This window comes from Pristiophorus japonicus, chromosome 8, assembly GCF_044704955.1.
Source record: "Pristiophorus japonicus isolate sPriJap1 chromosome 8, sPriJap1.hap1, whole genome shotgun sequence".
Classification (NCBI taxonomy): Eukaryota; Metazoa; Chordata; class Chondrichthyes; family Pristiophoridae; genus Pristiophorus; species Pristiophorus japonicus.
The window spans coordinates 35,960,565-35,977,792 of record NC_091984.1 but is presented as its reverse complement, the minus strand read 5'-3'; the positions used below and the strand labels follow the sequence as shown (position 1 = coordinate 35,977,792).

The following is a 17,228-nucleotide window of genomic DNA, read 5'->3' as shown; positions in this document are numbered from 1 at the left end:
TTTAGCTGTCCGTCATTTTTCATATGTACGTGTGTTCGTAGAGCCAGTAATCAGTAAAATCTCTCAAATCAGGGAAACTGATAAAAACTTTGTGGCCGAAATTGCCCACCACGCAAATCGGGTCATATCTACCGTTTTCGAAGTGTTCCGTCCATCCCAATGCATGGGGCAGCCAAACCGGAGAAATTCAACGCCGTGCTTGTTTTTGGAGCGGGGTGGAAGTGGCCTCATCATCAGGGTGGAAGTGGGGGCGGGCGGAGTTGCCGTCATTAGCAGGATAGAGGTGGGGGTGGGTTGGAGTAGCCGACGCTTGAAGTCATCAGCGCAGTGCTGATGACATAATCGCGCTGGCGCATCACAACATCCCTCCTCATCAGTTAAAGGGGAGGGCCGCTGCGAACTCTGCAGCCACTTTAGTGGCAAACACTGGGCCACCAGGGAGGATTTCGGCTGGGCCAGCGGCCTGGCACCCAAGAGGGGATGCCAGGCTGCCTGTTGGGGGCCCAGCCAAACCCACGGCCATAATTGTCGGCCCGACCTGGTAGTCGGCCGACAAAAAAAAATAATATGGCGTCGTCAGCAGCACCACCTCCCCTTTAAGGGTAGCCACAGAAAGTGTAACGACAGCAAAAGCTGTCAGTGGTAGAGACTGGCGGTGGTGCTGCTCCGGCGGTGCAATTCCGGGAAAGGGGCAATTTCCCGCAGGGCAATTTCGGGAAGGGGTCGCTGCTGGTTGGTAAGGGGTCGGCGTGCGCACGCTGCCGCGGTGGGAAAATGGGTGGAGCGGTCCCCGACACTGCTCCAAACCTGAGGAAGGGCAATTTTTAAAATGGCGGCTCCTCGGTGGAGACTCAACGGCCATTCCGCACCGACCAGTGGCCACCGCTTTCAGGTGGCCACGGGCCTTATAATAAGGGGCAATTTTGGCCTCTTTGAATCGTCTGCAGTAATGACGTTGTTAAATTCTCCACTAAAAGACCCAAAGTGATTAGGTATAACTGGGGTTTTCACAGCGTGTTGACTGCTAAACAAAGTTTATGGCCCTGAGAAACTCATTTTAATTTTGTGCAGCGTCAAATTTATCCATTTTAATAAAAACTAAAATTAAAAACTTTTTGAAAAAAATGATCAATTTTTTTCATAAAGTTTGTTCATCTTTATTTCAGGTTTGCCTTTTTCTCATGTGAGAGCAACAATTTTTAATTTGTTCTCTCGAATATTTTTAAAAAGTTAGAATTTTAAGAGCTGACTCACTTCCTTGATTCCTGTCTGTGAGAATTCTGCATTTTGATTGGCTGCTTAGACAACCCGAACTTCGACACAGATCTTTGCTCATTTTGCGAAGATCTTTGTGCGAAGCTTACTTCGGGGCCAGCTGCTGACCGCAAATTCCGGCCCAATGTAATTTATCTTTTAAATGACCAATCAGAAATGACACAAAAAGTGATGGTTCTGGAATATAGTTGCAAAACCTAAACCAAAAAAAAAGTGATAATAAACTTAGCAGCTATTGTGTTCCTAACACAGATGAGATTGCACACAGGGAGGTTAAAGTAACATTGACCTCAGTCTTTATTACGGCACTCCAGAGTCAGGAACAGGCCTTAGGGGCTGGCTTATATACAGTGCTCCCAAGGGATGCTGGGATCCCTTTGGACTTCAGGTGATGCGCTCCCTGTTGGCGGAACATGGGAGTGCATGCTTTACAGATACACAACATCACTCCCCCCCAAAGTCAAAGTGAAAGCTATTTATAAAGGTGAGGCGGTCGGGAGCCTTTCTTTCCCTGGTGGACCGCCTCAGTACAAATGTCTGTTCTGGTGTGTTGGCTGTGCCCTCGCTGGGCTGGTGTGTTGTTGGCCCTTCAGGGCTGCTGGGTGAGCCTGGCCTTGCTGGGCTGTTAGGCGTGATGGGTTCAATTTGCTGGTCTGGGGTGATGTCGTTGATCCTTTGGGTGTGTGTTGTGGGCTCGAAATAGGTGGTGTCTGCTGTGGGTTGCTCAGGGCAGTCTGTGACCTGCAGCCTCATTTGGTCCAGGTGCTTTCTGCAAATTTGTCCATTGTCTAGTTTGACTACAAACACCCTACTCCCTACTTTAGCTATCACTGTGCCCGCGATCCACTTGGGACCATGTCCATAGTTTAGCACATACACAGGGTCATTCAGATGAATTTCCCGTGACACAGTGGCGCGACCATAGTTTACATTTTGTTGCTGCCGCCTGCTCTCTACCTGATCATGCAGGTTGGGGTGAACCAGCGAGAGTCTGGTTTGAAGTGTCCTTTTCATGAGTAGCTCAGCCGGGGGCACCCCTGTGAGCGAGTGGGGTCTCGTGCGGTAGCTGAGCAGTACTCGGGACAGGCGGGTTTGGAGTGAGCCTTCTGTGACTTGTTTAAGGCTTTGTTTGATCGTTTGTACTGCCCGCTCTGCCTGCCCATTGGAGGCAGGTTTAAACGGGACCGAGGTGACATGTTTGATCCCATTGTGGGTCATGAATTTTTTAAATTCGGCACTGGTGAAACATGGCCCGTTGTCACTGACCAATATGTCAGGCAGGCCGTGGGTGGCAAACATGTCCCTCAGGCTTTCAATGGTGGCTGTGGCGGTGCTTCCCGACATTATTTCACATTCAATCCATTTTGAAAAAGCATCCACCACCGCCAGGAACATTTTACCGAGAAACGGGCCCGCATACTCGACATGGATCCTTGACCATGGTCTGGAGGGCCAGGACCACAAACTTAGTGGTGCCTCTTTGGGCGTGTTGCTCAACTGAGCACACACGCTGCATTGCCGTACACAGGACTCTAAGTCAGAGTTGATACCGGGCCACCACACGTGGGATCTGGCTATCGCTTTCACCATTATTATACCCGGGTGGAGATCCGAGATGAACGTCTCCCTGCCCTTTTTGAGTAGCACTACGCGGTTACCCCACAACAAGCAGTCTGCCTGAATGGACAGCTCATCCTTTCGCCACTGGAGCGGCTTGATTAGCTCTTGAATTTCAATGGGGATGCTGGGCAGCTCCCATGCAGTACACAGTTTTTTTACTAGGGACAGCAGAGGATCTTGGCTGGTCCAAGTCCTAATCTGGCGGGCCGTGACAGGTGATTTATCATTTTCAAATGCTTCCATGACCACCAACAAGTCTGCGGGCTGCGCCACCATCAACAAGTTTGCAGACTGCGCCATTTCCACCCCCGTGGTGGGCAATGGTAGCCGACTGAGAGCATTTGCACAGTTTCGGTGCCTAGCCTGTGGCGGGTGGTATAGTTATACGCTAATAGCGTGAGTGCCTATCTTTGTGGGCTGAGGCATTAGTATTTATCCCCTTGTTTTCAGCGAACAGGGATATGAGGGGCTTGTGATAGGTTTCCAGCTCAAATTTGAGGCCAAACAGGTACTGATGCATTTTCTTTACCCCGAACACACACGCTAATGCCTCTTTATCAATCATGCTGTTGGCCCACTCAGCCTTAGACAAGCTCCTGGAGGCATAGGCGACAGGTTGCAACTTCCCCGCAATGTTAGCTTGTTGTAATACACACCCGACTCCGTACGACGACACATCACATGCTAGCACAAGTCTTTTACATGGGTCATACGATACAAGCAGCTTGTTGGAGCATAAAGTGTTTCTGGCTTTCTCAAAAGCAATTACTTGTTTTTTTCCCCATACCCAGTTCTCACCTTTATGCAATAACATATGTAGGGGCTCTAAGAGGGTGCTTAACCCCGGTAGGAAGTTACCAAAATAGTTGAGTAGTCCCAGGAACGACCGCAGCTCCGTGACGTTCTGTGGCCTGGGCGCGTTCTTGATAGCCTCTGTCTTGGTGTCTGTGGGCCGAATGCCGTCCGCTGCAATATTTCTCCCCAAAATCTCCACTTCTGTTGCCATGAAGACGCATTTCGACCTCTTCAGCCGCAGCCTTACGCGATCCAATTGCTGGAGGACCTCCTCCAGGTTTTGTAGGTGCTCGACAGTGTCCCGACCCGTGACCAATATGTTGTCCTGAAAAACCACCGTGTGTGGTACCGACTTGAGTAGGCTCTCCATGTTTCTCTGGAAGATCGTTGCAGCCGACCGAATTCCAAATGGGCATCTGTTGTAGATGAACAGTCCCTTGTGCGTGTTGATGCAGGTGAGGCCCTTCGAAGACTCCTCCAGCTCCTGTGTCATGTGGGCTGAAGTCAGTCAAACTTGAACGTCTTGCCTCCTGCCAGCGTCGCAAATAGGTCGTCTGCCTTAGGTAGCGGGTATTGATCCTGTAGCGAGAAACGATTAATAGTTACTTTATATTGCCGCAAATCCCGACCGTGCCATCACTTTTGAGTACTGGAACAATCGGGCTGGCCCACTCGCTGAATTCCACTGGGGAGATGATGCCCTCGCGTTGCAGCCTGTCAAGCTCGATTTTCACTCTCTCCCTCATCATGTGAGGCACCGTTCGCGCCTTGTGGTGAATGGGTCGGTGTCTCTGGGACTAAGTGGATCCGCACCTTCACCCCGGAAAATTTTCTAATGCCTGGCTCAAAAAGGGAAGGAAATTTGTTAAGAACCTGGGTACATGAGGCCTCATCAACATGTGATAGCGCTCGGATGTCATCTCAGTTCCAGCGGATTTTGCCCAGCCAGCTCCTTCCAAGCAGTGTGGGGCCATCGCCCGGGACAATCCAGAGTGGCAGTTCGTGCACCGTGCCCTCGTAGGTGAACTTGACCATGGTGCTGCCCAGGATAGTGATGAGCTTTTTGGTGTACGTTTTCAGTTTCGTGTGGATGGGGCTCAGGGCTGGTCTGAGTGCCTTGTTGCACCACAGTCTCTCAAACATCTTTTTACTCATGATGGATCAGCTAGTGCCAGTGTCCAGTTCCATGGCTACGGGTAAGCCATTCAATTTTACATTTAGCATTATAGGTGGACATTTCATCGAAAATGTGTGCACCCCGTGTACTTCAGCATCTGCCTCCTCTCTCTGAGGCTCGAAATTGCTTTGATCCACCATGGACCGATGTTCCTCTGCCACGTGGTGGTGAGCAGGTTTTGCAGAGCTTGCAGCTCGTCTGCAAGCTCGTTGGAGGTGCCCCATTGTTCCACAGCTCTTGCAAACATACCCTTTGAAGTGGCATGAATAGGCTGAATGGAAGCCTCCACAATGCCAACAAGATGTGAATTGCCTTGCATTCATCCTTTGTTGCGGACTCTGAGTCATCTGGGTCACCTGAGGCCTGCTGGCAGTTGCAGACTCGTGGTTTCTGCCCTGTCATTTCTGCTCGCAGACACAGTTCCAGTTAATTTATGAACATTGCTAGCACTTGTGTGCTGAGAGATTTGTTTGGTATTATCACTGGTGGACATAAAAGCGTGTGCTATCGCAATGGCCTTACTGAGGGTCTGTGTCTCTACAGTCAAAAATTTTCGTAGGATGGTCACGTGGCCAATGCCCAGTACAACAAGGTCTCTGAGCATCTGCTCAAGGTAGCCATCAAACTCACATTGTCTTGCAAGTCGCCTTAGCTCGATAACGTAGCTCGCCACTTCCTGACCTTCAGATCGCTAACACGTGTAGAACCGATAACGCGCCATCAGCACGCTCTCCCTCGGGTTAAGATGCTCCCGAACCAGTGTATACAGCTCCTCATACGATTTATCTGTGGGTTTCACTGGAGCCAGAAGATTCTTCATGAGGCTGTAGGTCGGTGCCCCGCAAACCGTGAGGAGAACCGCTCTCCTTTTTGCAGCGCTTCCTTCTCCGTCCAGCTCATTGGCTACAAAGTACTGGTCTAGCCGTTCGACATAGGCTTCCCAGTCCTCATCCTCTGAGAACTTCTCCAGGATGCCCACAGTTTTCTGCATCTTTGCGTTGGATTCGTATACTCGTCGCCAGTTATTGTATTCCTAACACAGATGAGATTGCACACAGGGAGGTTAAAGTAACAGTGACCTCAGTCTTTATTAAGACACTCCAGAGTCAGGAACAGGCCTCAGGGGCCGGCTTATATACAGTGCTCCCAAGGGATGCTGGGATCCCTTGGGACTTCAGGGGATGCACTACCTGATGGCGGAACATGGCAGTGCATGCTTTACAGATACACAACAGCAGCAAAGTCATAAACATTTCAAGACTGCTTTAAATATATCGACTAAAACTGATTTGCCTCAGGATAAACTAAAGTGAATAATGTTATATATTTCTAACTTCGTATAAACTGATGCCATTGCTTTGGCCACGCAAAACACTGAATCTGTCCATCACGGAAGAGACCCTGACCAGCGATTTATAGAGGATGGTGGCCTACATCCGCCAATAGCGACTCCGGTCAAATGAGCAAAAGACCGTCACCTTAACATTCCACCTCAACACCCATCAAGCAAACTCAGCTTTGAAAGTCTCTTTTTGTGACAGAGGTAAACCATGCCAATAGGTCCATAGGAGTCATGCTTGATCGCACCCTGACATATAGACATCTCCAGAACCTTGGGAAGAAACTAAATAGTAGGGTCAAGGTGATCCAGAAACTTGCCGGATCCACATGGGCAGCAGATACTCAAACCCTCCGTACAGCAGCACTCGCCCTGGTGTATGCTTCAGCGGAGTACTGCTCTCCGGCATGGCTATCAAGTCCACATGTCAAATCCATTGATATCCAGCTGAATTCTACTGTGAGAATTATCACCGGTACGCTTTTATCGACATCAACATCTTGGCTGCCAGTGCTTGCAAACATCACACCACCACACCTACGCTGCGAATATGCCATCTCCAGAGAATACAACCGCTACACCAGCAAAGACATGCCGATCCAGGCCGACTTGAACAACCACCAGCCCGCCTCAAATCTAGAAGGCAATTTTGGACCATCGCCGAAGCCCTTCAGCGATCTTCCCTCAGCCTTGATGACCGATGGTGAAATGCTTGGAGGAATTGCGACATATGGAATGGATTCCTTATAGAGGACCCCACAGTACAACCTGAAGGATTAAGCCTTCCTCGCAAACAGTAGACAACTATCAACTGCCTTCGAACTGATTATGGTAAATGCTGCCACCTTCTCCATAGGTGGAAGATTAAAGCATCCTGATCATGTGACTATGGAACTCCTAATCAGACCCTGGAGCACATCATTGAGCACTGCCCTCAGAGGAAATTTGCAGGCAGCCTACAAGATATCCACGCTGTAACACCGGAAGCTTTGGCCTGGATATACAACTTAAATATTGACATTTGATTTTCTTTGCTACTACCATACGAAAGAAGATGATGATTTCTAACTGAAAGCTGGGGTATCTTTTTCCTGCTGAATGCCTTTCAAAACTGTACGAAAAACTTTGTTTAAAATGGTATATGACCATTTTATTTTATTTTTGTTCTCCATTCTGCACAGAGGGAGAAGTGAGAGAGAGCGGGAGAGAAGATGTGCAGGCAACGTAAAGAGAGAGGAACAGGGGAATAAAGTAAATTGAAAGGAGAGAAAGAATAAAGAGGGAAGGGAAAAGTGATAATAAAGATTACATTTCTCTTGGAAAATTCTTTATTGCTAAGCGTGTGCAGTCCTCCTCAATGTTTATGATCAATAGCACTTTACCTTTTCTTGCAAATCTGATTTTGTGATCAGAATTTCTTCTGCATGGCCAACTTCTTTTTCTCGTTTCAGTACCCGGCCCTCTTTATCAATTATCTTCCAAATCATAAGACATGCATCCTCTGAAGCCGTCAGCAAGTACAGATCATCATAGGTAATAACCATCTGTACAGAGAAAGGAAAGAACTGGCCATTACAATGTACATGGAATTACACAGGATATACGGTACAGAAACAGGCCATTCAGCCCAACCAGTCCATGCCAGTTTATGCTTCACTCGAGCCTCCTCCCGTCTTTCCTCATCTAAATCTATCAGCATAACCCTTTATTCCCTTCTTCCTCAGATCTAGGCTCCCCTTATATATATCTATACATTCGCTTCAACCACTCGCTGTGGTAGCAAGTTCCACATTCTTGCCACTCTTTGGGTAAAGAAGTTTCTTCCGAATTCCCTATTGGATTTCTTTTTTCAAGAGAAAAGAGACCCAGCCTGTTCATCCTTTCCTGATACGTATTCCTTCACATTTCTGGTATAATCCTTGTAAATCTTCTCTGTACCCTCGCCAGTTCCAGATATTTTGAAAAATGTGCACTAATGGGTTTCTCACCGCTAATGGGTGTCCTAAGACTCCACCAGATATTCTTCTGCTTTGCCGAGAGAAACGGCTACCAGTTAAAAGATACAGAACTCATGGATTCCACTGTATTTCAGCCAGCAGCTGCAGTTAGCTATCTCAGACCACCTGGGAGTGAATGCTTTCAAACTATGCTGCTGGGAGATTACAAGCGAGATTAATATTGTTCAAAGGAATAAGGAAAAAGTTAAGTAGGAGAACAAAAGAATGGTAGATGGGGGGGCTTTGATGTGATTTGGAATAAGGTAGCAGACTTTGATACGGGGAATATATTACACAACAAATGCATACCTTTCAGCAAAGGTGGAAAAAGAAAGCATTTTGGGATATGATTATTGAAGGTTCGCTGAGAATTTCCAGTCAATTGAAAAGGCTAATCAAGTACAAGGACAATGTTATTTCATTATAAGTTGAAGCAGGTTATTTTAATCCAGTATAGCTCATCATTAATGCCATATTTAGATTATTGTGTAATTTTGGGAACCCTGCCCTTATAAAGACATTGATTTACTGAAAAAAGTTCAGGGCTTAAGGAGAATTTCAAAAGTCAGGACTGTAAGTTACGCTGGGTTTACTTTACATAGCCACTACTCTGTGGGAGTATGGAGGGCAGATGGGGGAGAAGTCTTCTAATCTCCAGACAGACTCACAGAATTGGACTAGATTAGAGTAAAACTCTTTCTAAAATGTCAAAACAATATGATTTAACCCCTAAGTTCAGAACTGAATCCGATACTGCAGCATTGCAAAATCTTCCTTGAAAGAATCTTACAATTTGGTACCAATTGGTGATGAGTTTTAGATCGTTTTGTGCTCCTTCTCTTCCAACGCCTCTCCACCATCTTCCAGCTGGGTGGATAGATAAGGTTCCATTCTTATCTATCTAAAAAATCTCCTGCAATGGCTTCTCTTCCCACTCCTGCATCGTTACCTCTGGTGTCCCCCAAGGATCTATCCTTGGTCCCCTCCTATTTCTCATCTATATGCTGCCCCTTGACGATATCATCTGAAAACACGGAGTCAGTTTCCACATGTACGCTGACGACACCCAGTTCTACCTCTCCACCACTTCTCTCTACCCCTCCATGGACTCTAAATTGTCAGACTGTTTATCCGACATCAGTACTGGATGAGCAGAGATTTTCTCCAATTAAATAAACTGCGTTCCCTAGCCACTGACTCCATCCCTCTCCCTAGCATCTATCTGAGGCTAAATCAGGCTGTTCGCAACCTAGGAGTCATATTTGACCCTGAAATGAGCTTCTGGCCATATATCCACGGCATAACTAAAATTGCCTATTTCCACCTTCGTAACATTGCCTGCTTCCGCCCCTGCAACCCTCATCCATGCCCTTGTCACCTCTAGATTTGACTACTCCAACACACTCCTGGCTGGGCTCCTACATTCTACACTATGTAAACTTGAGGTCATCCAAAACTCGGCAGCCCGTGAACTAACTTGCACCAAGTCACAATCACTCATCACCCCTGTGCTCGCTGACCTACACTGGCTCCCGGTTAAGCAATGCCTCGATTTCAAAATTCTCATCCTTGTTTACAAATCCCTCCATGGCCACGCCCCTCCCTGTCGCTGTAATCTCTTTCAGCCTCACAGCCCTACGAGATGTCTGCGCTCCTCAAATTCTGCCCCCTTGAGTATCCCTGATTATAACTGCTCAACCATCGGTGGCCGTGCCTTCAGCTGCCTGGACCCTAAACTCTGAAACTCCCTCCCTAAACCTCTCCGCCTCTTTACCTCTCTTTCCTCCTTTAAGACGCTCCTTAAAACCTACCTCTTTAACCAAGCTTTTGGTCATCTGCTTTAATTTCAATCTGTAATTTTTTCTTCTATGGCTCAGTGTCAAATGTATCTGTTTTGTCTTATATCACTACTGGGATGTTTTGCTACGTCAAAGGCACTATATAAACAAAGGTTGTTGTTGTTGTTGTTGCTGTGACCTCGTTTTCATTAGGAATTAAGAATAAAAGATTAATTAAGGTTCTCTTCGAAAGGTCGACCTGAAAATTGAATTAGGTGAACAAATGGATGTCCAAGGTCTCCACCAGATGTTCCTCTGCTGGTCATCCATTTTTCAGATGAGAAACGGACTCCTGACTGTTGAATGTCTTCCCCCCCCCACCAGCCCCCCATCCTCCAACCTACATTGATTTTAAACTTCAAAACTTGCAAGCTGTTTAGAAACATTCTTATCCCTTCAAACTTCTAGGGGATGTTAAATATTATTAATTTCACAGTTATAAAGACCACAGAAAAGATTTAGCAGATTTGTGCTTGGATTATCGAAAGAGTTCATTTTTTGCTTATATTGTTTTGTTGCATTAACATACTTGTAATGTGATCTGATTCTAAACAAGAACTAATCATGCAGGCTGTCAAATAAGAACTAATCATGCTGGCCTTCAAACAAGCGACTGTACTTCCCAGATAGGTTTCTTTTTCAGAAAAATGTGCGGGGCCATAAGGGTACATTATTAGCTATTGTTTTCAGGCCCATTCATTAAAATACTTTTTTCAGACTGGAAATAACACTATACCAATAAGACCAATGCATTGAACCAACTCTGTCTTCAATTCAACTAAGACCTGTTCTCTAAATATCAAAGGAACATTCTGATATCTAGTATACCTTAGTGATTGGTCCAGCATGTGCCTGATACTCATTCCATTCATGCTTTACAGGTAGTGGGATTTTCATACTTTGTACTGTCCCATTGGCAGTGCCTAGAAACAACATTCGTCCAGAATGTGACATAACAACGCAGGTATATGCAACATCATTTGATGTGACTTCCCGAATAATCTGTAGAGAGGAGCAAAAATAAACAAAGAGCAAAAATGATCCAGGGAGTTTCAGTCATGGAAACATTGTTAATCTGCAAAGAATGAGGTTTTAAGCTGAAAACAAAACTCTGCTTTTTGTAACTTACCAAGTTGTGAATAGTACATAATAGGGTCATTATAGAAGGTATATTTCATAAGTAGTAGTATATTACTGGGCTTACTTCACTGAAATGAAATACCCTGGAATTCACCAGTGCTTTGCATAGAAGAGTAAATTATGTGGTCTTGCTGACATGTGAAATAAATACATTGCAATTAATATTTTTCTTTCTTTGAACCTAATGTTTGAAAGCAAAACCAAAACAAAGTACTTATTTTCTCACAATCAAATCTTAAACTTAGTTTCCTGAATTTTTGTTGCTGACGGCAGGCTTGCAGAGTCATTAATGATGGAGCAGGAAAATCTGCTCGCCCATCAGTTCCCAGCGGTTATTATCACTTGAGTAATGCATGTCATTGCGATAGTTTCTTTATATTTTTAAACATGCCCAATGTCAAATCTTGCTTTGCCTTTGTGTAACAGTCCAATGATTTGCTAGCATGTTTCCAAAAATTCTATTGACAGAAAAAGATGTCATCAAGAATTTAGAATCAGTTCTAGTTTGGAAGTGCAATATGACATGGAGTTGCTGAAGGTCTCATGGATATCCCAAATGGCTCTATGTTATCATGGGAGTCCTCCCTTCATTTACATATTAATGTAGCATTTTGTCCATATCATATCATTGCAGCAATCATCATCATCATAGGCAGTCCCTCGAATCGAGGATGACTTGCTTTCACGTCAAAAAGTTCACAGGTGTTTCAATGATGGACCTAAAATTCCAGGTCCGAACTAAATCTTGAAAGGTGGAAGATGCCTGTGCTTGGATTTTTTTAACGTGTGGTGACCGTTGCACACCAGCCACCACACGTGCTTGACAGCTAGGTCAAAGGTTAACTAAGACGACTGGAGACCAGTTCTGCTGCATGGACCTAGTGCACACACATATCGCAGTGTGGGCTGGCCCGTGCTGCCCCTGGGTCCTCGCCTCTTCTGGGCCCCGAACTCACGCTTCTCCTGGGCTCCGATCACGGCCCTCGACAATCCCTCGCCGCTCCTTCAGTACCTGCCCATGCTCCAATCACCGACCTGGACCTTGATGATGCAGCAATGTACAACAATGTATTACTTTTATGAACATAACTTTTCACAAGCACATTTTCTAAATGCTAATTGCTCTTCCACTGTCTGTTGCTCAAGAATAAAAGGGAAAGAAATGCCTCTCTTTTTCTGTTACGGCATCTCTGCTTGTCTCCTACTCAATCTTTCTGCCTCCCTTTCTTTCCGTCTATCTCTTAGACTATAACCTTCGTTTCTCTCCAGGTCTTTTGTTCTGTCTCCTTCTTTCTCCAAACATGGTATTTTATATCAAAATATTTAAACTATTTCACATGATCACAAGCACTAATCCAAACCGCTCTCCTTTCTTTCAGTTTGTTACTATGTTTGGAATACCACATACCTGATGCAATATGGCTGTGTGTTGTCATAAAATAAGAGCAATATTGGACAGTGGGAGGAGTAATATCTGATAAACCATATCCTATCATAAAGCTTTTAGAGAAATATAAGCTGACTTGGAAAAACTGACACTTAATGGTGCTTTAATTAGCTTTATAAATATCTTTCCACAGTTTGATCATTGTTGATCTCAAACCTTGTGGACCAATCACACCTTCAAAAGTACCCAACTCACATTTATCTTTACTAATGTAGATATATTTTAATACCCAGTAATGGGGTGATATTATACTGATACGCTTTATATTAAAGTGCTCCAAAGTACAACAATGTATGCCAGTCATCGGTTTACTCACCACCCCTTTTATTTTTCTGCACAGAAAATTGAGTATTGAGAATTTAGTGACAACAGGATTATTCTGCCTTCTTGTGTTTTACCCAGCTACAATTGTTGAAATGAATAAGAGTTTTATTCATTTAACTATAAGGTAATGTCTCTGAAAAGTTGGGCCTTGAAACATGTCTTACTGTATTGCACTTGTGATCAGCAGTTTCTACATGCCAATTTGCCATAGGATAAAACAGCAACTCCCCTTCACCGCATTTTACACACCTGGGAATCAGTAATTTCTTTCACAGTTCGATCAGATCCCACTGCAAATATGCTTTTACTATCTGGTGAGATACAAAGGCCAGTGTAACTGCATGACTTCAGTACAGACTCAGATTCTCTCTTTCCAGTCAGTGTATTCCACTCATACACTGCACCATCCATACCACAGGAAATCAATTTACTGTCGTCCGAATTCCAGACAATAGCGCGAATCTGTATGAGGAAGAAATAGAAGAATATCTGTATAATCTCTCAAGTGCTCATTTTATCATTTACTTCGCAATGTTCCACTGTATTTTAATGCAACTCACATACAATATATATGCTTCAGCCTTTACTATGTGCAATGAACATATACGGACTTGCAACACACATGAGCCGCATTGTTTCAGATGTGAGTGAACTGTCACTGTATTTTGTAATTCCCTCCTGTAGTGAACCTAAATATAAGGAATCAAAGGATTTGTGCCAACCATGGCTTAGTATGCTTGCCTCTGAGTCAGGAGGTGGTGTGTTCAAGCCGTACTCCAGAGACCTGAGATACTACTGATATAGCCCATGGTTTTCCATATTAGCATTTTGATTACCACCGGTGGATACAGGAGCCAACCATCACGAAAACGAACTCTAATCTTTGGGTCTTTCCAATGTAATTAAAATATGGATTTTATCCTTCATGCTATATGTAACTTCATCGTTGAAAGTGAATTTTTTTACTGATTTTTTTTAATATACGGTGCTGAGCACCGGAAATATGTAACACTGTATCATCTGGATTTGCTGTACCTGCATACTATCCTTTTGTGTTTCATTCACAAGTACCCCCAGATCCCGCTGTATTGTGGCACTTTGCAATCCTTCTCCATTTAAATAATAACTTGCTCTTTGATTTTTTTTCTGCCAAAGTGTATCACCTCACACTTTCTAACATTCTACTTCATCTGCCAAATTTTTGCCCATTCACTTAGCCTGTCTATGTCCTTTTGCAGATTTTTTGTGTCCTCCTCCCACATTGCTTTTCCTCCCATCTTTGTATTGTCAGCAAACTTAGCTACATTACACTCAGTCCCTTCTTTCAAGTCGTTTATATAGATTGTAAATAGTTGGGGTCCCAGCACTGATCCCTGTGGCACCCCACTAGTTACTGGTTGCTAATTAGAGAATGAACCATTTATCCCGATTCTCTGTTCTCTGTTAGTCAGCCAATCCTCTATCCATAAGAACATAAGAACATAAGAATTAGGAACAGGCAGAGGCCATCTAGCCCCTCGAGCCTGCTCCGCCATTCAACAAGATCAAAGCTGTTCTGGCCGTGGACTCAGCTCCACTTACCCGCCCGCTCCCCGTAACCCTTAATTCCCTTATTGGTTAAAAATCTATCTATCTGTGATTTGAATACATTCAATGAGCTAGCCTCAACTGCTTCCTTGGGCAGAGAATTCCACAGATTCACAACCCTCTGGGAGAAGAAATTCCTTCTCAACTCGGTTTTAAATTGGCTCCTCCGTATTTTGAGGCTGTGCCCCCTAGTTCTAGTCTCCCCGACCAGTGGAAACAACCTCTCTGCCTCTATCTTGTCTATCCCTTTCATTATTTTAAATGTTTCTATAAGATCACCCCTCATCCTTCTGAACTCCAACGAGTAAAGACCCAGTCTACTCAATCTATCATCATAAGGTAACCCCCTCATCTCCGGAATCAGCCTTGTGAATCGTCTCTGTAGCCCCTCCAAAGCTAGTATATCCTTCCTTAAGTAAGGTGACCAAAACTGCACGCAGTACTCCAGGTGCGGCCTCACCAATACCGTATACAGTTGCAGCAGGACCTCCCTGCTTTTGTACTCCATCCCTCTCGCAATGCAGGCCAACATTCCATTTGCCTTCCTGATTACCTGCTGCACCTGCAAACTAACTTTTTGGGATTCATGCACAAGTAACCCCCAGGTCCCTCTGCACCGCAGCATGTTGTAATTTCTCCCCATTCAAATAATATTCCCTTTTACTGTTTTTTTTTCCAAGGTGGATGACCTCACATTTTCCGACATTGTATTCCATCTGCTTAACCTATCTAAATTTCTTTGTAGCCTCTCTGTGTCCTCTACACAACCCGCTTTCCCACTAATCTGCAAATTTTGTTACACTACACTCTGTCCCCTCTTCCAGGTCATCTATGTATATTGTAAATAGTTGTGGTCCCAGCACCGATCCCTGTGGCACACCACTAACCACCGATTTCCAACCTGAAAAGGACCCATTTATCCCAACTCTCTGCTTTCTGTTAGCCAGCCAATTCTCTATCCATACTAATACATTTCCTCTGACTCCACGTATCTTTATCTTCTGCAGTAACCTTTTGTGTGGTACCTTATCGAATGTCTTTTGGAAATCTAAATACACCAGATCCATCGGTACACCTCTATCCACCATGCTCGTTATATGCTCAAAGAATTCCAGTAAATTAGTTAAACATGATTTCCCCTTCATGAATCCATGTTGCGTCTGTTTGATTGCACTATTCCTATCTAGATGTCCCGCTATTTCTTCCTTAATGATAGCTTCAAGCATTTTCCCCACTACAGATGTTAAACGAACCGGCCTATCGTTACCTGCCTTTTGTCTGTCCCCTTTTTTTAAACAGAGGCGTTACATTAGCTGCTTTCCAATCCGCTGGTATCTCCCCAGAGTCCAGAGAATTTTGGTAGATTATAACGAATGCATCTGCTATAACTTCCACCATCTCTTTTAATACCCTGGGATGCATTTCATCCGGACCAGGGGACTTGTCTACCTTGAGTCCCATTAGCCTGTCCAGCACTACCCCCCCTAGTGATAGTGATTATCTCAAGGTCCTCCCTTCCCACATTCCCGTGACCAGCAATTTTTGTCATGGTTTTTGTGTCTTCCACTGTGAAGACTGAAGCAAAATAATTGTTTAAGGTCTCAGCCATTTCCACATTTCCCATTATTAAATCCCCCTTCTCATCTTCTAAGGGACCAACATTTACTTTAGTCACTCTTTTCCGTTTTATATATCGGTAAAAGCTTTTACTATCTGTTTTTATGTTTGCATATCTGTTTATATCTGTATATCTGTTTATATATCCATGCTAATACGTTACCCCCAATTACATGAACTTTTATCTTGTGCAGTAACCTTTTATGTGGCACCTTGGCAAAAGCCTTCTGGAAGTCCAATACACCACATCCACTGGTTCCCCTTTATCCACCCTGTTCGTTACATCGTCAAAGAACTCCAGCAAATTCATCAAACATGACTTCTTCTTCATAGAAACATAGAAAATAGGTGCAGGAGTAGGCCATTCAGCCCGTCGAGCCTGCACCATCATTCAATAAGATCATGGCTGATCATTCACCTCAGTACCCCTTTCCTGCTTTCTCTCCATACCCCTTGATCCCTTTAGCCACAAGGGCCATATCTAACTCCTCTTGAATATATCCAATCAATTGGCATCAACAACTCTCTGCGGTAGGGAATTCCACAGGTTAACAACTCTCTAAATGAAAAAGTTTCTCCTCATCTCAGTCCTAAATGGCCTACCCCTTATCCTAAGACTGTGTCCCCTGGTTCTGGACTTCCCCATCATCGGGAACATTCTTCCCGCATCTAACCTGTTCAGTCCTGTCAGAATCTTGTAAGTTTCTATGAGATCCCCTCTCATCCCTCTAAACTCCAGTGTATAAATGCCCAGTTGATCCAGTCTCTCCTCATATGTCAGTCTCGCCACCCCGGGAATCAGTCTGGTGAACCTTCGCTGCACTCCCTCAATAGCAAGAACGTCCTTCCTCAGATTAGGAGACCAAAATTGAACACAATATTCCAGGTGAGGCCTCACCAAGGCCCTGTACAACTGCAGTAAGACGTCCCTGCTCCTTTACTCAAATCCCCTAGCTATGAAGGCCAACATACCATTTGCCTCTTCACAGCCTGCTGTACCTGCATGCCAACTTTCAATGACTGATGAACCATGACACCCAGGTCTCGTTGCACCTCCCACTTTCCTAATCTG

The 17,228-nt window shown here is 44.7% G+C and overlaps 1 protein-coding gene across 1 annotated transcript in view; it reads right to left on the bottom strand.

Moving 5' to 3' along the window:
* cfap57 (cilia and flagella associated protein 57) overlaps positions 1 to 17,228 on the bottom strand; it is a 172,553-nt gene that overhangs the window by 82,189 nt on the left and 73,136 nt on the right. The window contains exons 9-11 of the mRNA XM_070886035.1: positions 13,202 to 13,414; positions 10,870 to 11,043; positions 7,589 to 7,750 (exon numbers count right to left, since the gene is read on the bottom strand). Of these exons, the coding sequence (XP_070742136.1) occupies positions 7,589 to 7,750; positions 10,870 to 11,043; positions 13,202 to 13,414 (549 nt within the window). The remainder of the gene's footprint in view (positions 1 to 7,588; positions 7,751 to 10,869; positions 11,044 to 13,201; positions 13,415 to 17,228) is intronic.